The sequence below is a fragment of the Scyliorhinus canicula genome, chromosome 17, assembly GCF_902713615.1.
Source record: "Scyliorhinus canicula chromosome 17, sScyCan1.1, whole genome shotgun sequence".
In the NCBI taxonomy this organism is placed as follows: Eukaryota; Metazoa; Chordata; class Chondrichthyes; order Carcharhiniformes; family Scyliorhinidae; genus Scyliorhinus; species Scyliorhinus canicula.
This window is the reverse complement of record NC_052162.1, coordinates 128,003,543-128,026,768: the sequence shown is the minus strand read 5'-3', so window position 1 is coordinate 128,026,768 and position 23,226 is coordinate 128,003,543. Positions and strand designations below refer to the sequence as shown.

General features: G+C 50.1%; 1 protein-coding gene across 1 annotated transcript in view; it reads right to left on the bottom strand.

The window, feature by feature from the left end:
- Window positions 1-23,226, bottom strand: part of LOC119951736 (FH1/FH2 domain-containing protein 3-like) — a 76,102-nt gene that overhangs the window by 17,186 nt on the left and 35,690 nt on the right. Inside the window, exons 6-8 of the mRNA XM_038775046.1 lie at window positions 17,361-17,480; window positions 12,770-12,931; window positions 4,616-4,806 (exon numbers count right to left, since the gene is read on the bottom strand). Of these exons, the coding sequence (XP_038630974.1) occupies window positions 4,616-4,806; window positions 12,770-12,931; window positions 17,361-17,480 (473 nt within the window). The remainder of the gene's footprint in view (window positions 1-4,615; window positions 4,807-12,769; window positions 12,932-17,360; window positions 17,481-23,226) is intronic.

Genomic DNA, 23,226 nt, shown 5'->3' with positions numbered 1-23,226 from the left:
TCTTCCTGCCAAAATGGATAATTTCACTTTGCCCTTCAATGTCCCTTCGTAGCCTCCTTATGTCCTCTTCATAATTTACTTTCAAACCTATCTTTGTGCCACCAGCATGTTTCCGTACCAAGAATTTGAAATGAAATGAAAATCGCTTATTGTCACGAGTAGGCTTCAAATGAAGTTACTGTGAAAAGCCCCTAGTCGCCACATTCCGGCGCCTGTTCGGGGAGGCTGGTACAATCGGTAGTTAAATGAATGTCTTCTTTCTTGGGGGTTGGGGATGGGGCGTTGGGAAGGGAGAAACAGAACGGGGACTTCATCAGATTCCCACCTGGTGCAGCTGATTGTTCGCAATCGGGCAGAGCACAGACCGCACTCAAACCAGTCCACTCCCAAACAAATTGGAAAGCACTTGTTGAACAGTCCCGAGTGCGCTCATAGCTACGCCAACAACCAATTTAAAATCATCGGTGGAGCTCACGGCATGGTTCATTCACAGCTATAACCTCTTGGTCGTGAGCTCAGGAGGCAATTATGGTAGAGGGAGGAGGCCGTTCAGCCCATCTTTGCTCAGCTTACAGGTTCGTACTAACGTCAGGTTACTTCAACAATAAAACAAAAACAGAAAATACTGGACAATCGCAGCAGGTCTGACAACATCTGTGGGGAGAGAAGGGAGCTAACGTTTCGAGTCTGGATGACTCTTTGTCAAAGCTTTCAACAACTAAACATAAGCTGACATTCCCAGTGCCAGTAATAATAATAATAATCTTTATTGTCACAAGTAGGCTTACATTAACACTGCAATGAGGTTACTGTAAAAATCCCCTAGTCACCACACTCCGGCGCCTGTTCGGGTACACTGAGGGAGAATTCAGAATGTCCAAATTAACAGCACGTCTTTCGGGACCTGTGGGAGGAAACCGGAGCACCAGGAGGGAACCCACGCAGACATGGGGAGAACGTGCAGACTCCGCACAGACAGTGGCCCAAGCTGGGAATCGATCCTGGACCATGGACTTGTGAAGCAACTGTGCTACCCACTGTTGTACCGTGCCGCTCAGGGATGCCTTCCTACCCCAGCCTCAGTCATGTCTTTACAAGATATCCAACTGCGGCTCCTCTGATCAGGTACATGGAAATAGCCCACAGACAATATCTGACAGAGGGTGGGTTTCCCCCAGTGACCTGGGGCAATATTTATCCCTCAACACCAACATCGCTAAAAGCCTGGCGATCTGGTCATTGATGATCACATTGGGAGCTTAGGGGCAGCAGGGTAGCATGGTGGTTAGCATAAATGCTTCACAGCTCCAGGGTCCCAGGTTCGATTCCCGGCTGGGTCACTGTCTGTGCGGAGTCTGCACGTCCTCCCCGTGTGTGCGTGGGTTTCCTCCGGGTGCTCCGGTTTCCTCCCACAGTCCAAAGATGTGCGGGTTAGGTGGATTGGTCATGCTAAATTGCCCGTAGTGTCCTAATAAATGTAAGGTTAAGGGGGGGGGGGGTTGTTGGGTTACGGGTATAGGGTGGGTTTGAGTAGGGTGATCATGGCTCGGCACAACATTGAGGGCCGAAGGGCCTGTTCTGTGCTGTACTGTTCTATGTTCTATGTTCTTACTGTGCGTAAAATGACTTCTTAAAAATGTCGTTCATCGGATGTGGGCGTCGCTGGCTGGGCCCAGCATTTATTGCCCATCCCTAATTGAGAAGGTGGTGGGTGAACTGCCGTGGGCAGCGTGGGCAGCGGATGTGGCTCTGCCGTGATTCCAAGGGACGAATGATTTTGAAAGAGCCAGCTCTTGACACACATACACACACGGTCGAAGGCACGCTTCTGAATCAGCGAGCTCCAGTCCTGGGGTCACCCCAGAGACCCGAGATCCCGTAAATCCAGATCCGACAATCCCGGCGCCAATACAGAGGGGGCATCGTACCATCGGAGGTGCTGTCTTTCAGATGTTAGACCTGAGATTCCACCCCCCCCCCCCCCCCCACCCCAACTATCCTTCCACCTGGTGCCCAGATTGTAGTGATGTGCTTCACTGTAAATACACAAGGGGTTAATGTAAATACACTACAGCTAAGTAAACACTAGAGGGAGCACCAGAGACATCATGACGTGCAGACATAGGACACGACCAATGGGCAGTCCCAGAGGTGACACTACCACAAGGGGGCATTACACAACCCATATATAAGGGCAGGGCCCACATGCTCTGTCTCTTTCCACAGGCGACACTTAGTAGGACAGGGGCAGATCAGAAGCATCACACCCACCACGTGGCTTAGAGCAGACTGGTTAGTTAGACTGAGTTACTGTAGCAAGATTAGCAGGAGAGTCGAACTCAAGTAGGAGAATTGTTAACTGTTCAATAAATGTGTTAAACCTACCTCCGAGTCTGAACCTTCCTTTGTCAGAGCATACATCAAGGAAGCAGCTTATGCTACATGAAGAAGCATAACACAACACAGATCTATTCCTTAACCAGTACCACCAGATATAGATGACCTATTCATCAGCTAGTTAGCTATTTTGGGGATCTCACTGTGCAGATAATTGTAAAGGGAATTGAATACAAAAGTGGGGAGGTTATGCTTCAGTTATACAGGACATTGGTGAGACCACATCTGGAGTACTGTGTACAGTATTGATCTCATTATTTAAGTAATGATGTCCAGTGGTTAGCACTGTTGCTTCACAGCGCTAGAGTCCCAGGTTCGATTCCTGTCTTGGGTCACTGTCTGTGTGGAGTCAGCAAGTTCTCCCCCGTGTCTGTGTGGGTTTCCTCCGGGTGCTCCGGTTTCCTTCCACAAGTCCCGAAAGACGTCCTGTTGGGTGAATTGGACATTCTGAATTCTCACTCTGTGAACCCGGACAGGCGCCGGAATGTGGCGACTGGGGGATTCTCACAGTAACTTCATTGCAGTGTTAATGTAAAACTACTTGTGACACTGATAAAGATTGTTATAAGACTCAGAGGCGACTTGATTGAAACATACCAGATCCTGAGGGGGGGCGGTCTTGGACAGGAGTGGATGTGGAGAGGAGGTTTCCTCTTGTAGAAGAAACACTTAAAAAATAAGGGGCCTCCTATTTAATAGGGAGATGAGAATTATTTTCTATCAGGAAGGCGAATTTTCTAACCTTTGTCCCTCAAAAGGCGGTGGAAGCAGAGTCTCTGAATATTTTTACGGTACAGATATTCTTGGTAAGCAAGGAGGGGGTGAAAGGTTATCGGGGGGGGGGGGTAGACAGGAATGTGGGAATTGAGTTACAATCATATCAGCCGTGATCTTGTTAAATGGCGGAGCAGGCTCGGCGGCTGCAGAATTCCTGACATTCCAACACTTCGATTAAAAACAGCTTCATGGACTGCGAGGTGCTTCGGAATGCCTCGCGGTGGGAGCGGGAGGCTCTGCATCCGGTAGTAAGCGTTGCCGATGATTTTCGGCAAGCCAAACGCCGGAGCGCCAAATTGCAGACCCTCGCAACAGTTTATGCTGGACGGGGAAAGAGGGGCGCTGATTGTCAGCGAAGGGCAGAGTGCGATCCCTACACAGCCCAGCCGGCGATTCCAGCGGCCAAAAGAAAAATATCTTCCGTTAGACGTGGTACCGTGATCGGGCAGCTCACCTGCCGAACAATCCCGAGTGTGCCGGTAGCTAAACTAACAATTGATTTGAGGCAGTCAGTCGCACCCATGAGTCGGCCCCTTTTGTGCCCGCTGGGAACGACAAGACATCGCTGCGCAGTAGCCCGTCCACTGTGAGCAAAAGGAATTTATTCACGCCTCGCGCTGTTTTTTCCCGTATGGGCCAGGTAGCTCGAGGAGCCTGTAATTCCCAGACGTTTTCTCCATGGCAATGACTCGACAAATCAGGGTTGACCTGATCAGGGCCCCCTTTCCTCCTGAAGTATAAATTGTTGTGAGAGATGTCATATTTGACACCCATGCCTTTGTCCTGAGGACATGTTTCGGCAGCGCGTCTCAAATTTCAGCGCTATCCAAATTCTGACTCGCGTACATCCACACGTAGGAAATAGGAGCAGGAGTCGGCCATTCAGCCCCTCGAGCCTGCTCCGCCATTGTTAAGATTGCGGTTGATCTGCTTGTGTTTCAAGTTCCACGTTCCCATCAACCCTCCGATAACCTTTGACTCCCTTTGCCCAACGAGAATCTAACCACCCCGCCTTAAAAATATTCAAAGACCACACCACCCCCACCCACCTCTTCCAGCCCCTTCTGAACACCAGTGGAAACAAATCCAATCTGTCTAACCTCTCCTCGTCAGACGACCCGCTCATTACAGGTATCTATGTAGTGAAATCCTCCTCTGAACCGCCTCCCAATTTCTCTCCTCGCTGTGAGATCCCGTTTGATGACGTGGGATTATTGTGGCTAATTCTATGACACCTAAGCAACACTAACCGCCCCACCCCCCACCCCCACCATTCCGCAAATCTCAATATAAGAAATTGGGGTTGAAAACTCAAGACACGAAATTGGTCCAGAATCTTTGCCACATCAAGTAGGCCTCAACCGGTGAGATTGAGGGCCTCCGAGGTCCAAACATCACAAAAGGGAACCAGAAAGGGGAATGGTTCTTGAGTCAGCCCTACCTGTTCCGTATCCGCCTCTGGACCGCCTTCAAGATGATGATGCGCTGTGCGCACTCCTTCAGGAAGGCGGGCAACTTGCTTTTGAAGACCGGGCTGCTGTCCCTCTTGGCGATGGCCTTCAGGTGATCCCACGCTGCCTTGCAGTTGTGCTCCAGCCGCGCCAGGTCCGTCTGGAGCTGGGCGAAGTCAACCTGACGGGGCGGAGAGGGCAAAGGTTAGCCTCCGGCCTGCTCTTGTGGCCACAGGATTGAGCAATGATGTCGTTGAATGTCAAGGGACGATTGTTAGATTCTCTCTTGTTGGCGATGGTCAGAGGATTAAAATATCTTGAACATCACACAAGGCGGGCACTGGTGTGGCGCGAGTGTTAGTTACGTGCGTGTCATGTGTTCTTGTGACATGGGGGTAGAGGGATAGGGAGGGAGAGGTAGAAGAGAAGACCCCGGCTGGGGTGTCTCAGCGTGTGCCCTGCCAATGGGTGGGCTGGAGAGATGGAGGGAGGAGAGATGGAGAAAGCATGTGAGAGGGGCAGCATGTATCTCTGCACAGTCTTACATATATTGTATATATTCTCACAGGATGTGTCGCTGGCAACGCTCCAGCAATTGATGCCCATTCTTATTGTCCCTTGGTCACCTCAGAGAGGGGCAGTTAAGAGTCAGCCTCATTGCTGTTGGGGGGGGGGGGGGCGGGGGTCGAAGGGCCTGGAGTCACATGTAGGCCAGACCGGGTAAGGGTGGTAGATTTCCCTGACATGCGTGAACCAGATGGGTTTCTAACAGCAATCGATAGTTGCCATGGTCACCAGTACTCCTATTTTGAGTAAAACATATAAGCAATTAAACTAAATTGAATAAACCAAGGAACATGGTTTCCTTAATTTGCTCTGTTTTAATTACCTTTGCTCAAGGGTCGCCAGGTATCTTTCTGATACCACCACAGGGTTCAAAACCGAATACTGATCAATGACTCGATACACCAGTTAGTAAGTTCGAAATCAATGCTCATTTATTTACACACAGTCAATTATATTCATGCACAAAACTCTACCAACTAAACTATCACTACTACTAAAGCCAATACTTAGCTTCGGGCACCCACTCAGTCAGAGGAACAATGGCCGTTGTCCGGTTCTGATACTGCTGGCTTCGAACTGGTATAGAATAGTAGCTAGGAACGCCTATCTCGTAGCGTGCGTTGACCTTATACTTACTTGGCTGGGGATTGGCGGGCCTCTCGTCGCTGAGAGCCAAATGCCAAGGTGAAGATGAAGAGTTCTTAAGAGAGTGCTCTGACCTTGGGGACTCTGTTTTATACCCCAAGGGGTTTCGCGCCCTTCTGGGAGGACCCTGGACTCGGCCCCAATTAATTGGACCACGTCCCAATCGTTTGTATCGATTCTCTCCAATAACGGGGTCGTGCCTCGATCGCTGGGCGTGCCCTAGGTAACCGTTGGTCTGCCTTTGTTTTAGTCTCCACTGGCGCCGGGGAGTCTGTCCTGGTACCGATTGTTTAAATGTTTCTCTTTTGTCCCCGGAGATAGCTCATTATTATGCTAATGGCTTGTAGTATCAGTTCTGTCTGGGAGCTGCAAGTTGCAATCCACAGGCAAACCTTGCACCTGCTTGTTTTCCTAGAACTGTCCAAATTTTCCCTGTACTCTTTGTGAATGTCCATTTTGGAATCGGGACGTGGCCACCCCAGGTGGCTACACCTTAAAGGGAGGCTACTTTAAACAGAGAAAAAAAAAATCACAAATGAAAGTGAAAACTTTCAGGATGTGTCAGGATCGGTCGTGGACCAGAAACTTTGGAGAAAACATTTTTTTAAAAAACAGAAGGAGAACATCTTTGATTTGGTTTGGACGTCGTCCGTGGTCATCTTAACTGGAGTCCACATAGTGACCTGAGGTTGACTCGGTGTCTGGTTCTAAACTGAAGTTACCTCTTTCCCCAAATTGGTTTGGTCAGTGTCCGGTTCTTGGGAAGGTCCAGGTCATCTCTCGGCACAGCTGGATTTGGCCTCTCTGGTGGTTCAGCCACTGGTTTCTTGGTTCTTGTCGCCGGAAGCTGACCCGCGTGTCTCCTCCGTGTCATACAGCCTCGGGTCTGTATGGTGTGAGGGGTCCTGTCCTGTCTGTGCTAAAATGGCGGCAGGTATCTGGTTTTTACTTCTGGTGCAGTTCCTTGCCAGAGCATCTTGACCCTGGAGAAAGGCACACCATTTCGCCTCCTTCTCCCGCCGTATGACCTGATCCTGCTACTTTCTCTTGCCAATTGTGTCTCGGGTGGTTTTAGCACATCGAATACAGTGACATTTAGCCAGACCGGAGAAACGTGGGTCGTGGAGTGTGCTGTATTCCTGGACGTGAGCAGGAATTGACTCAAGTGTTTAAGACAGTGAACCTTGCTCTCGGGGGTTACCTTCAACAGATGTTGGGGCAGCACGTTAGCACAGTGGTTAGCACAAATGCTTCACAGCTCCAGGGTCCCAGGTTCGATTCCCGGCTTGGGTCACTGTCTGTGCGGAGTCTGCACGTCCTCCCCGTGTGTGCGTGGGTTTCCTCCGGGTGCTCCGGTTTCCTCCCACAGTCCAAAGATGTGCAGGTTAGGTGGATTGGCCGCGACAAATTGCCCTTAGTGTCCAAAATTGTGTTGGGTGGGGTTACGGGTTATGGGGATAGGGTGGAGGTGTTGACCTTGGGTAGGGTGCTCTTTCCAAGAGCCGGTGCAGACTCGATGGGCCGAATGGCCTCCTTCTGCACTGTAAATTCTATCATTCTATCTATCATTCTATGTTGCATCGTCGGTACAAAACGTCCCTCCAGCCCATTCGTGGCAGGGCGAGGCGGAGTGGATTGGATCGGATATGTCCAGTTCCGTTCTCTTGCAGAATGAACCGCGACCCATTTTCGCTCCCGGGTTGTTCAGGCTAACCGAATCTGCTGAAGGTTTCACCCAAACTCTCAATTGGGTTCCCCGCTTGACCTTTGTCCTCGCGATGGCAACTTCAGGCCATTTCGAGTGAGCCACGGCTAGAATGAGAAGCATGCGCCCCTCCAACGGCCCTGGTGTGATCAACATGCACCCATTGCCAGGCCTCTTCTGGGGAGAACGAGGCTAACGCCAACAGTTTCCGCGCAAGACGGACTCATTCCCGCCTTCTCCTTGATTTCAGCATCCAGCCCCGGCCATCAAAAATAGCTCCTGGCTATCTCCTTACAATATCCTTACAGATTCAATGCACGGTTCCTTAGTAGTGGTGGAACGATGACTCTCAGTTCCTCAGAGGAGACAGCCTCCTGGTCCAGACAATTCAAGTCTTCCAGTGGAATATGGCTTTAACGCACCGTTTGCTCCTGTAGTCTTTCCTCGAAGCATCATGTCCATGACCTCTGACACACTGGATCACTCCTTAACTTGTTGTGCAAGAGCAAGGGCAGATCTGCCGTCTGTCCATCTCACTGCATCAACACAGCCCCTCAACAGAACCAGTCCCCCCCCCCCCCCCCCCCCCCCTATAGAATTTCAACACTATCTTCACTGGTCGCAGAGCAATATGTAGGAGCTTTCCTTGATAAACAGTTTCTGATACCAGCAAGATGGCTTCCCCAGTGTCCACCACCATCTCCACCTTCTCACTGTCCAATGATGGGGTGACCCAGTAACGGTTCGTTACACCAGCTGGTACCTTTAATGACAGTTCACCGTTGGACTTTGTACCACGTGGGCGCTTTTACCTTTCTCCATTTTCCCATTTGGTTGATTAGGCTCATGCTGTCTTTGCACCAGCAAACTGCTGTTGGGTGCCCAGTGTTTGTGCACCTATGGCAGGTGCGAGACATGTGTTGACGTTTGGCTTTCGGCCGACACCTTGCGAATCCTCGTGCTCAAACTGAGCTTCTTTGGCCGCTAATTCCATGGATACAGCAACTTCCAAAGCTTTCTTTAAGGTCAGGAAGCTTTCGGTTCACAGCCGCTTTTGAATAGCTTCGCTCCTGAAACCGCAGACTACTCTATCTCTGATGGTGTCGTTAGACACATCCCCGAATTCGCAGTGTTCGGCCAGTCTCATCAGGGTAGCTACAACCTGTGCAGTTGATTCACCTTCTTCTTGGTTGCGTTTATGAAACCTAAACCTTTCTTTGATGATTAGGGGTTTCAGTGAATAGTGGGCCCTGCAAAATTTGCACTATTTCACCGTAGGTTTTCGTGCCTGGCTTTTCCGGCTGTACCAGATTCCTCAGGAGGTTAAATGCCTCACTTCCCTTCTCCCCACAAAGAGGCACACCCTGACCTCAGTCCGTTTCCGTCTTGTGTTTTACAACCCTTCCCAGTTTTAATGTGGTGGGTTTAAGATCAAGTTCTGGGCGGCACGGTAGCACAAGTGGATAGCACTGTGGCTTCACAGCCCCAGGGTCCCAGGTTCAATTCCCCCCTGGGTCACTGTCTGTGCAGAGTCTGCACGTTCACCCCGTGTCTGCGTGGGTTTCCTGCGGGTGCTCCGGTTTCCTCCTACAGTCCAAAGACGTGCAGGTTAGGTAGATTGGCCATGATAAATTACCCTTAGTGACCAAAAAGGTTGGGAGGGGTTATTGGGTTACTGGGATAGGGTGGAAGTGAGGGTTTAAGTGGGCCGGTACAGATACAATGGGCCGAATGGTCTCCTTCTCCACTGTATGTTCTATGTTCTGGAGTACACCTGGAGTATTGTGTTCAGTTTTGGTCTCCTTACTTGAGAAAGGACATACTGGCACTGGAGGGTGTGCAGAGGAGATTCACTAGGTTAATCCCAGAGCTGAAGGGGTTGGATTACGAGGAGAGGTTGAGTAGACTGGGACTGTACTCGTTAGAATTTAGAAGGATGAGGGGGGATCTTATAGAAACATTTAAAATTATGAAGGGAATAGATAGGATAGATGCGGGCAGGTTGTTTCCACTGGCGGGTGAAAGCAGAACTAGGGGACATAGCCTCAAAATAAGGGGAAGTAGATTTAGGACTGAGTTTAGGAGGAACTTCTTCACCCAAAGGATTGTGAATATATGGAATTCCTTGCCCAGTGAAGCAGTTGAGGCTCCTTCATTAAATGTTTTTAAGGTAAAGATAGATAGTGTTTGTGAAAGGCCGGAAAGTGGAGCTGAGTCCACAAAAGATCAGCCAGGCTTCACCTGACCGATCCCTTCATGTGCCCCCCCTCACCCCCCCCCCCCCCCACCCCCACCCCCCTCCCCACCATCCACTGCAAGGCTACTAGTGAGAGAACACTGAAAATACCATGAATACACAAGATGCATGAGAGGCCGGAATTGGAGGAGCGCGGAAATCTCGCTGGGATGTGGGGCTGGTGATGAAAGTTTTGAATCAGAGGCACTCCTTAGATAGGGGGACAGACAGGCAGGGAGAGAGAAGGCGAAAGAGAGTGTAGGAGGTCAAGACAGTGAGAGAGGGAGAGAGGGCAGCGAGAAAAAAGTGCAAGGGGTGGAGGCAGAGAGAGAGGGGGAAGAGACAAAGCGGGAGACAGAGAGAGAAAGCAACACCGAGAGAGAGAGAGAGAGAGAGAGAGAGAGAGGAGGGAGAGAGAAAGAGAGAGAGAGAGAGAGACAGAGGGGGTAGAGAGAGAGTGAGAAAGAGAGAGAGACATACAGAGAGTCAGAGAAAGAGAGAGAGACAGATACAGCGAGAAACAAAGAGACAGAGAAAGAAAGAGACACTGTCATGGCAGTGTCCCTTTCGGAAATGTTTTTGTCTTCTCACATGGCTTCCGTGATGTCATTGTGTGGGTGGAGTTGGGCTGTGGCTCTGAGTTTTACTTTCACTTTGAGTTTGGACTGGTTTGAACTGCACAGGTTGAAAGAAATGTCTCTCTATTTTCATTTTGAAAGTTGTTTCCAGACTGCTTGACAACATAAAAGAGATCATTGTTTTCTGGAAGGAATTCAAGCCTGAAAAGGGGAACAGAGTATCACTAACAAGTCTTATCCCAGTAAGAGTGCCGCATGCTGGGCCACACCTTTAAAAGGGGTTTCTGGGTTTACTTGGATTTTGTTATTGAATTGGAACAGTTAAGGGGGAATTCATTAAGGGTTATATATAGATTACTGTAGCTGTGTGGGGTATTTATGTTTGTAGTTGATAAAAATGTTAACTAAATTCGTAGAATAAAGCTGGTTTTGATTAAAAGTGCTTGAGGCCTCTGTTGAATAACACCAGAGAGGCAGGCCCTTGTGCCCATCAGAACCAAAATCTATAAACAGTTGTAGGTCAGGTGATCTCCATAATATACTTTGGAGTTTTCTAAACCCTGGCCCATAACAGCAGTGACAGAAAGAGAGAGAAACTGACACCGAGAGAAAGAGACAGGGAGAGAGAGTGAGACAGAGTCAGAGTCATAGAGTCGTACAGCACGGAAAGAGGCCCTTCGGCCCATCGTGCCTGCACTGACCACCAAGCACCTATCTATTCTACCCCTATTTCCCAGCACTTGGCCCGTAGCCCTTGTACGCTGCGGCGTTTCCAGTACTCACCAAGACCCCTCTGTAATGTTGTGAGGGTTCCCGTCTCCACCGCCCTTTCAGGCAGTGCGTTCCAGATTCCCACCATCCCTCTGGGTGAAAAGGGTTTTCCTTAAATCCCCTCCGAATCTTCTGACCCTTACCTGAAATTGATGCCCTGCTCCCCGTTTATCGACTTCCCCACGAAGGGGGGAAACGTTCCTTCATTTCTACCCTTTCTCTGTCCCTCATAAATTTGTGCACCCTCGATCAGATCCCCCCTCAGCCTTCTCCGCTCCAGGGAAAACACCTCCAGCCCTATCCAGACTCTCTTCATCGCTGAAACTCTCCAGCCCAGACAACATCCTGGTGAATCTCCTCTGCAGCCCCTCGAGAGCAATCACAGGGGCTGGTTTAGCTCACTGGGCTGAATCGCTGGCTTTTAAAGCAGACCAAGGCAGGCCAGCAGCACGGTTCGATTCCCGTACCAGCCTCCCCGGACAGGCGCCGGAATGTGGCGACTAGGGGCTTTTCACAGTAACTTCATTTGAAGCCTACTCGTGACAATAAGCCATTTTCATCTCATTTTCATTTCACATCCTTCCTATAATGAGGTGACCAGAGAGAAAAGGGACACAGAAAGAAAGGACAAAGAGAGAGAAAGAGACGGAGAGAGAGAGATGGAGAGAGAGTGTGTGTGGGAGGCTGATGTGCCATCATCGAACACGAGACGAGCAGTGAACGTAACTGAGGCTTTAATAAACTAAACAGAAAGCCTCCTGGCCTCGGATCCCGAACTGGATCAGACGCGGAGATCAGCCATCTTTATACCGGGCCCGAGGGGAGGCGGAGCCAGGAGGCAGTGATTTACCACATTACATATAATACAGTGGCCATTTACCACAATACAGATATTATTTACTACAGTGATTCGGGGCCAGCAGGGTCAAGCCCCGGCATGTAGCAATACAACAGGAAACTACAATACAGTGGTTTACCACAGAGGCCAAGACAGTGAGAGGGATAGAGAGAAAGACAGGCAGTGAGAAAAAAAGAGATGGGGAGGCAGGGAGACAGATGCAGAGAGAAAGAGAGAGAGAGAGAGAGAGAGAGAAAGAGGCAGAGAGGGAGACACGACAGAGAGAAATGACAGAGGGAGAGGGGGCGGGGCAGAGAGAGAGACAGAGAAAGAGGGAGACAGTGAGAAAGTGACACCAAATGTAAGAGACAGAGAGGAAGAGAGACACAGAGAGGCAAAGCGAGAAAGAGAGAGAGAGAGAGAAAGCGACAGAGAAAGGCAGACAAAAAGGAGATTGAGAGTGAGAGAAGGAGGCAGGGAGAGGAGACAGAGAGAGAAGGAGATTGAGAGAGAGAGGGAAGAACTAGAGACAGAGAGAGAGAAAGACAGAGCGAGCGAAACAGACAGAAAAAGAGAGCGAGAAGCAGATACAGAGAGGGAGGCAGAGAGAAAGAATCACAGAGAGGCAAAGCGAGAAAGTGAGAGAAGGAGGTAGGGTGAGAAGGAGACAGAGAAAGAGAGGGAAGAGGCTCAATGAGAGAGCAATATCATTTGAACGGCAGTACATGATCTGAACCAAAACAGCAATGGAGAGAAATAATGGGTAGCAAGTGGCCGCAGGGGAGGCAGAGAGAGAAGGGTTACCTTGGCAGAGAGAGTGATGGCAGTGATTTCCGAGCACAAGTCAGTGGTGTCGGGGAAGTTCTGGTGGATGATCGAGCAGGCGTGGTACAGCAAAGGTTGCTTGTGGACAGTGTCTTTCACCCCAGGCACTTTCTCCAGGTAGCTCAGCTCAAAGCCCTTCGCCTGAGGCACAGAAGTGGGGGGACGAAAAGTGACACTTGCATTTACACAGCATCTCTTAAAACACCAGAGGACATCCCAAAGCACATGCTGTCGATTGGCCAGGACGTAAGGGAGAACTCCTCAGTCCTTGCTCGGAAGAGGGCGGAGGGTATTCTGGGCCTCCCCACCAGCACGACCTTCGAAGCACGCCAAACGTGACAACCCACCACACACAATCCCTGTCCTCACCACCAACACCCACCTGGGACACACCCACTCACAAGGTGTCCAGGCACAGAATCACAGGATCTTCAGATCGAACCGCACAGGCAGGTGGAAACAGTGTAGAGGCAGCTTTACTCTGTATCTAACCCCGTGCTGTACCTGGCCTGGGAGTGTTTGATGGGGACAGTGTAGAGGGAGCTTTACTCTGTATCTAACCCCGTGCTGTACCTGTCCTGGGAGTGTTTGATGGGGACAGTGTAGAGGGAGCTTTACTCTGTATCTAACCCCGTGCTGTACCTGTCCTGGGAGTGTTTGATGGGGACAGTGTAGAGGGAGCTTTACTCTGTATCTAACCCCGTGCTGTACCTGTCCTGGGAGTGTTTGATGGGGACAGTATAGAGGGAGCTTTACTCTGTATCTAACCCCATGCTGTACCTGTCCTGGGAGTGTTTGATGGGGACAGTGTAGAGGGAGCTTTACTCTGTATCTAACCCCGTGCTGTACCTGTCCTGGGAGTGTTTGATGGGGACAGTGTAGAGGGAGCTTTACTCTGTATCTAACCCCGTGCTGTACCTGTCCTGGGAGTGTTTGATGGAAACAGTGTAGAGGGAGCTTTACTCTGTATCTAACCCCGTGCTGTACCTGTCCTGGGAGTGTTTGACGGGGACAGTGTAGAGGGAGCTTTACTCTGTATCTAACCCCGTGCTGTACCTGTCCTGGGAGTATTTGATGGGGACAGTGTAGAGGGAGCTTTACTCTGTATCTAACCCCGTGCTGTACCTGTCCTGGGAGTGTTTGATGGGGACAGTGTAGAGGGAGCTTTACTCTGTATCTAACCCCGTGCTGTACCTGTCCTGGCAGTGTTTGATGGGGACAGTGTAGAGGGAGCTTTACTCTGTATCTAACCCCGTGCTGTCCCTGTCCTGGGAGTATTTGATGGGGACAGTGTAGAGGGAGCTTTACTCTGTATCTAACCCCGTGCTGTACCTGTCCTGGGAGTGTTTGATGGGGACAGTGTAGAGGGAGCTTTACTCTGTATCTAACCCCGTGTTGTACCTGTCCTGGGAGTGTTTGATGAGGCCAGTGTAGAGGGAGCTTTACTCTGTATCTAACCCCGTGCTGTACCTGTCCTGGGAGTGTTTGATGTGAGACAGTGTAGAGGGAGCTTTACTCTGTACCTAACCCTGTGCTGTACCTGTCCTGGGAGTGTTTGATGGGGACAGTGTAGAGGGAGATTTACGCTGTATCTAACCCCATGTTGTACCTGTCCTGGGAGTGTTTGATGGGGACAGTGTAGAGGGAGCTTTACTCTGTATCTAACCCCGTGCTGTACCTGTCCTGGGTGTGTTTGATGGGGGACAGTGTAGAGGGAGCTTTACTCTGTATCTAACCCTGTGCTGTCCCTGTCCTGGGAGTGTTTGATGGGGACAGTGTAGAGGGAGCTTTACTCTGTAACTAACCCCGTGCTGTACCTGTCCTGCGAATGTTTGATGGGGACAGTGTAGAGGGAGCTTTACTCTGTATCTAACCCCGTGTTGTACCTGTCCTGGGAGTGTTTGATGAGGCCAGTGTAGAGGGAGCTTTACTCTGTATCTAACCCCGTGCTGTACCTGTCCTGGGAGTGTTTGATGTGAGACAGTGTAGAGGGAGCTTTACTCTGTACCTAACCCTGTGCTGTACCTGTCCTGGGAGTGTTTGATGGGGACAGTGTAGAGGGAGATTTACGCTGTATCTAACCCCATGTTGTACCTGTCCTGGGAGTGTTTGATGGGGACAGTGTAGAGGGAGCTTTACTCTGTATCTAACCCCGTGCTGTACCTGTCCTGGGTGTGTTTGATGGGGGACAGTGTAGAGGGAGCTTTACTCTGTATCTAACCCTGTGCTGTCCCTGTCCTGGGAGTGTTTGATGGGGACAGTGTAGAGGGAGCTTTACTCTGTAACTAACCCCGTGCTGTACCTGTCCTGCGAATGTTTGATGGGGACAGTGTAGAGGGAGCTTTACTCTGTATCTAACCCCGTGTTGTACCTGTCCTGGGAGTGTTTGATGAGGCCAGTGTAGAGGGAGCTTTACTCTGTATCTAACCCCGTGCTGTACCTGTCCTGGGAGTGTTTGATGTGAGACAGTGTAGAGGGAGCTTTACTCTGTACCTAACCCTGTGCTGTACCTGTCCTGGGAGTGTTTGATGGGGACAGTGTAGAGGGAGCTTTACTCTGTATCTAACCCCGTGCTGTACCTGTCCTGGGTGTGTTTGATGGGGGACAGTGTAGAGGGAGCTTTACTCTGTATCTAACCCTGTGCTGTCCCTGTCCTGGGAGTGTTTGATGGGGACAGTGTAGAGGGAGCTTTACTCTGTACCTAACCCCATGCTGTCCCTGTCCTGGGAGTGTTTGATGGGGACAGTGTAGAGGGAGCTTTACTCTGTAACTAACCCCGTGCTGTACCTGTCCTGCGAATGTTTGATGGGGACAGTGTAGAGGGAGCTTTACTCTGTATCTAACCCCGTGCTGTACCTGTCCTGGGAGTGTTTGATGGGGACAGTTTAGTGGGAACTTTACTCTGAATCTAACACCGTGCTGTACCTGTCCTGCGAATGTTTGATGGGGACAGTGAAGAGGGAGCTTTACTCTGTATCTAGCCCCGTGCTGTACCTGTCCTGGGAGTGTTTGATGGGGTCAGTGTAGAGGGAGTGTTACTCTGTATCTAACCCCGTGTTGTACCTGTCCTGGGAGTGTTTGATGGGGACAGTGTAAAGGGAGCTTTACTCTGTATCGCACCCTGTGCTATACCTGTCCTGGGAGTGTTTGAATGGGACAGTGTAGAGGGAGCTTTACTCTGTGTCTAACCCCGTGCTGTACCTGTCCTGGGAGTGTTTGATGGGGACAGTGTAGAGGGAGCTTTACTCTGTATCTAACCCCGTGCTGTACCTGTCCTGGGAGTGTTTAATGGGGACAGTGTAGAGGGAGCTTTACTCTGTATCTAACCCCGTGCTGTACCTGTCCTGGGAGTGTTTAATGGGGACAGTGTAGAGGGAGCTTTATTCTGTATCTAACCCCGTGCTGTACCTGTCCTGGGAGTGTTTGAAGGGGACAGTGTAGAGGGAGCTTTACTCTGTATCTAACCCCGTGCTGTCCCTGTCCTGGGAGTGTTTGATGGGGACAGTGTAGAGGGAGCTTTACTCTGTATCTAAGCACATGCTGTACCTGCCCTGGGAGTGTTTGATGGGGACAGTTTAGAGGGAGCTTTACTCTGTATCTAACCCCATGCTGTCCCTGTCCTGGGAGTGTTTGATGGGGACAGTGTAGAGGGAGCTTTACTCTGTATCTAACCCCGTGCTGTACCTGTCCTGGGAGTGTTCGATGAGGACAGTGTAGAGGGAGCTTTACTCTGTATCTAACACCGTGCTGTACCTGACCTGGGAGTGTTTGATGGGGACAGTGTAGCGGGAGCTTTACTCTGTATCTAACCCCGTGCTGTACCTGTCCTAGGAGTGTTTGATGGGGTCAGTGTAGAGGGAGCTTTACTCCGTATCTAACCCCGTGCTGTACCTGTCCTAGGAGTGTTTGATGGGGACAGTGTAGAGGGAGCTTTACTCCGTATCTAACCCCGTGCTGTACCTGTCCTAGGAGTGTTTGATGGGGACAGTGTAGAGGGAGCTTTACTCTGTATCTTACCCTGTGTTGTACCTGTCCTGGGAGTGTTTGATGGGGACAGTGTAGAGGGAGCTTTACACTGTATCTAACCCCGTGTTGTACCTGCCCTGGGAGTGTTTGATGGGGACAGTGCAGAGGGAGCTTTACTCTGTATCTTACCCCGTGTTGTACCTGTCCTGGGAGTGTTTGATGGGGACAGTGTAGAGGGAGCTTTACTCTGTATCTAACCCCGTGCTGTACCTGTCCTGGGAGTGTTTGATGGGGACAGTGTAGAGGGAGCTTTACTCTGTATCTAACCCCGTGCTGTACCTGTCCTGGGAGTGTTTGATAGGGACAGTGTAGAGGGAGCTTTACTCTGTATCTAACCCCGTGCTGTCCCTGTCCCGGGAGTGTTTGATGGGGACAGTGTAGAGGGAGCTTTACTCTGTATCTAACCCTGTGCTCTACCTGGGCACGAATTAAACTCCTTGATGGAGCGAACTTTAATTTCAAATTTACATTTTGCTAGCTGATCAATAGGTTGGTAACAGCAAGGCAGTGACACTGTGGTTAACACCCAACATTGCTCCCTTACATTTACACCATTGAGGAAGTTCCCGATGGCCAGTAGGGTTGCGAGGATACAGTGGAAGGTCCGATTGCCCGCAAGTTGTTCCATTCCCAGCTTCAGGTTGAAGAGAGGCTCTGCGATATCCTGCACATTGAGTCAGAACATTAGAGCAGCGCACATAGTCCAAACTCTGATATACCCCACACCCCTCACTGTAACACTCCCTGATATACCCCACACCCCTCACTGTAACACTCTGATATATCCCATACCCCTCACTGTAACACTCCCTGATATACCCCACACCCCTCACTGTAACACTCTGATATACCCCACACCCCTCACTGTAAACCACTCTGATATACCCCACACCCCTCACTGTAACACTCTCTGATATACCCCACGCCCCTCACTGCAACACTCTCTGATATACCCCACACCCCTCACTGTAACACTCTCTGATATACCCCACACCCCTCACTGTAACACTCTCTGATATACCCCACACCCCTCACTGTAACACTCTGATACACCCCACACCCCTCACTGTAACACTCTCTGATATACCCCACACCCCTCACTGCAACACTCTCTGATATACCCCACACCCCTCACTGTAACACTCTCTGATATACCCCACACCCCTCACTGTAACACTCTCTGATATACCCCACACCCCTCACTGTAACAGTCTCTGAAATACCCTACACCCCTCACTGTAACACTCTCTGATATACCCCACACCCCTCACTGTAACACTCTGATATACCCCACACCCCTCACTGTAACTTTCTGATATACCCCACACCCCTCACTGTAACACTCTCTGATATACCCCACACCCCTCACTGTAACACTCTCTGATATACCCCACACCCCTCACTGTAACAGTCTCTGATATACCCCACACCCCTCACTGTAACACTCTCTGATATACCCCACACCCCTCACTGTAACACTCTCTGATATACCCCACACCCCTCACTGTAACACTCTGATATACCCCACACCCCTCACTGTAACACTCTGATATACCCCACACCCCTCACTGTAACACTCTGATATACCCCACACCCCTCACTGTAACACTCTGATATACCCCACACCCCTCACTGTAACACTCTGATATACCCCACACCCCTCACTGTAACACTCTCTGATATACCCCACACCCCTCACTGTAACACTCTGATATACCCCACACCCCTCACTGTAACACTCTCTGATATACCCCACACCCCTCACTGTAACACTCTCTGAAATACCCCATACCCCTCACTGTAACACACTGATATACCCCACACCCCTCACTGTAACACTCTCTGATATACCCCACACCCCTCACTGTAACACTCTCTGATATACCCCACACCCCTCACTGTAACACTCTCTGATATACCCCACACCCCTCACTGTAACACTCCCTGATATACCCCACACCCCTCACTGTAACACTCTCTGATATACCCCACACCCCTCACTGTAACACTCTCTGATATACCCCACACCCCTCACTGTAACACTCTGATATATCTCACACCCCTCACTGTAACACTCTGATATACCCCACACCCCTCACTGTAACACTCTCTGATATACCCCACACCCCTCACTGTAACACTCTCTGATATACCCCACACCCCTCACTGTAACACTCTGATATACCCCACACCCCTCACTGTAACACTCTCTGATATACCCCACACCCCTCACTGTAACACTGATATACCCCACACCCCTCACTGTAACACTCTCTGATATACCCCACACCCCTCACTGTAACACTCTGATATACCCCACACCCCTCACTGTAACACTCTCTGATATACACCACACCCCTCACAGTAACACTCTGATATACCCCACACCCCTCACTGTAACGCCCTGATATACCCCACACCCCTCACTGTAACACTCTCTGATATACACCACACCCCTCACAGTAACACTCTGATATACCCCACACCCCTCACTGTAACACTCTCTGATATACCCCACACCCCTCACTGTAACACTCTGATATACCCCACACCCCTCACTGTAACACTCTCTGATATACCCCACACCCCTCACTGTAACACTCTCTGATATCCCCCACACCCCTCACTGTAACACTCTCTGATATACCCCACACCCCTCACTGTAACACTTTGATATACCCCACACCCCTCACTGTAACACTCTCTGATATACCCCACACCCCTCACTGTAACACTCTCTGATATACCCCACACCCCTCACTGTAACACTGATATACCCCACACCCCTCACTGTAACACTCTCTGATATACCCCACACCCCTCACTGTAACACTCTCTGATATATCTCACACCCCTCACTGTAACACTCTGATATACCCCACACCCCTCACTGTTAAACTCTGATATACCCCACACCCCTCACTGTAACACTCTCTGATATACCCCACACCCCTCACTGTAACACTCTGATATACCCCACACCCCTCTCTGTAACACTCTCTGATATACCCCACACCCCTCACTGTAACACTCTCTGATATACCCCACACCCCTCACTGTAACACTCTCTGATATACCCCACACCCCTCACTGTAACACTCTCTGATATACACCATACCCCTCACTGTAACACTCTGATATACCCCACACCCCTCACTGTAACACACTCTGATATACCCCCCACTCTCTGATATACCCCACACCCCTCACTGTAACACTCTCTGATATACCCCACACCCCTCACTGTAACACTCTCTGATATACCCCACACCCCTCACTGTAACACTCTGATATATCTCACACCCCTCACTGTAACACTCTGATATACCCCACACCCCTCACTGTAACACTCTCTGATATACCCCACACCCCTCACTGTAACACTCTGATATACCCCACACCCCTCACTGTAACACTCTCTGATATACCCCACACCCCTCACTGTAACACTGATATACCCCACACCCCTCACTGTAACACTCACTGATATACACCACACCCCTCACTGTAACACTCTGATATACCCCACACCCCTCACTGTAACACTCTCTGATATACACCACACCCCTCACAGTAACACTCTGATATACCCCACACCCCTCACTGTAACGCCCTGATATACCCCACACCCCTCACTGTAACACTCTCTGATATACACCCACACCCCTCACAGTAACACTCTGATATACCCCACACCCCTCACTGTAACACTCTCTGATATACCCCACACCCCTCACTGTAACACTCTGATATACCCCACACCCCTCACTGTAACACTCTCTGATATACCCCACACCCCTCACTGTAACACTCTCTGATATCCCCCACACCCCTCACTGTAACACTCTCTGATATACCCCACACCCCTCACTGTAACACTTTGATATACCCCACACCCCTCACTGTAACACTCTCTGATATACCCCACACCCCTCACTGTAACACTCTCTGATATACCCCACACCCCTCACTGTAACACTGATATACCCCACACCCCTCACTGTAACACTCTCTGATATACCCCACACCCCTCACTGTAACACTCTCTGATATATCTCACACCCCTCACTGTAACACTCTGATATACCCCACACCCCTCACTGCTGTTAACTCTGATATACCCACACCCCTCACTGTAAACACTCTCTGATATAGCCCCACAACCCCTGCACTGTCACCTCTGATATACCCCACACCCCATCTCTGTAACACTCTCTGATATACCCCACATAGCACCCCTCACTTTAACTCTCGTGCTGATAATAACCCAACAGACACCCCTCACTGTACACTCTCTGATATCCCCACACCCTCCCTGTAACAATCTCTGGAATACACCATACCGCCTCACTTTAACACTCTGATATACACCACACCCCTCACTTGGAACACACTCTGATCTACCCCCCACTCTCTGAGATACCCCACACCCTCATGTAACACCTCTTAATACCCCACTCCCTCACTGTAACACTCTTATATACCCCACACCCCTCACTGTAACACTCTGATATACCCCACACCCCTCACTGTAACACTCTCTGATATACCCCACACCCCGCACTGTAACACTCTGATATACCCCACACCCCCCACTGTAACACTCTCTGATATACCCCACACCCCTCACTGTAACACTCTCTGATATACCCCACACCCCTCACTGTAACACTCTCTGATATACCCCACACCCCTCACTGTAACACTCTCTGATATACCCCACACCCCTCACTGTAACACACTGATATACCCCACACCCCTCACTGTAACACTCTGATATACCCCACACCCCTCACTGTAACACGCTCTGATATACCCCACACCCCTCACTGTAACACTCTGATATACCCCACACCCCTCACTGTAACACTCTCTGATATACCCCACACCCCTCACTGTAACACACTGATATACCCCACACCCCTCACTGTAACACTCTGATATATCCCACACCCCTCACTGTAACAGTCTCTGATATACCCCACACCCCTCACTGTAACACTCTCTGATATACCCCACACCCCTCACTGTAACACTCTCTGATATACCCCACACCCCTCACTGTAACACTGTGATATACCCCACACCCTTCACTGTAACACACTCTGATATACTCCACACCCCTCACTTTAACACTCTCTGATATACCCCACACCCCTCACTGTAACACTCTCTAATATACCCCACACCCCTCACTGTAACACTCTAATATACCTCACACCCCTCACTGTAACACTCTGATATACCCCACACCCCTCACTGTAATACTCTGATATACTCCACACCCCTCACTGTAACACTGTCTGATATACCCCACACCCCTCACTGTAACACTCTCTGATATACCCCACACCCCTCACTGTAACACTCTCTGATATACCCCACACCCCTAACTGTAACACTCTGATATACCCCACACCCCTCACTGTAACACTCTCTGATATACCCCACACCCCTCACTGTAACACTCTCTGATATACCCCACACCCCTCACTGTAACAGTCTCTCATACACCGCACACCCCTCACTGTAACACTCTCTGATATACCCCACACCCCTCACTGTAACACTCTCTGATATACCCCACACCCCTCACTGCAACACTCTCTGATATACCCCACACCTCTCACTGTAACACTCTCTGATATACCCCACACCCCTCACTGTAACACTCTCTGATATACCCCACACTCCTCACTGTAACACTCTCTGATATACCCCACACTCCTCACTGTAACACTCTCTGATATACCCCACACCCCTCACTGTAACACTCTCTGATATACCCCACACCCTTCACTGTAACACTCTGATATACCCCACACCCCTCACTGTAACAGTCTCTGATATACCTCACACCCCTCACTGTAACACTCTCTGATATACCCCACACCCCTCACTGTAACACTCTCTGATATACCCCACACCCCTCACTGTAACACTCTCTGATATACCCCACACCCCTCACTTTAACACTCTGATATACCCCACACCCCTCACTGTAACACTCTCTGATATACCCCACACCCCTCACTGTAACAGTCTCTCATACACCGCACACCCCTCACTGTAACACTCTCTGATATACCCCACACCCCTCACTGTAACACTCTCTGATATACCCCACACCCCTCGCTGCAACACTCTCTGATATACCCCACACCTCTCACTGTAACACTCTCTGATATACCCCACACTCCTCACTGTAACACTCTCTGATATACCCCACACTCCTCACTGTAACACTCTCTGATATACCCCACACTCCTCACTGTAACACTCTCTGATATACCCCACACCCTCACTGTAACACTCTCTGATATACCCCACACCCTTCACTGTAACACTCTGATATACCCCACACCCCTCACTGTAACACTCTCTGATATACCTCACACCCCTCACTGTAA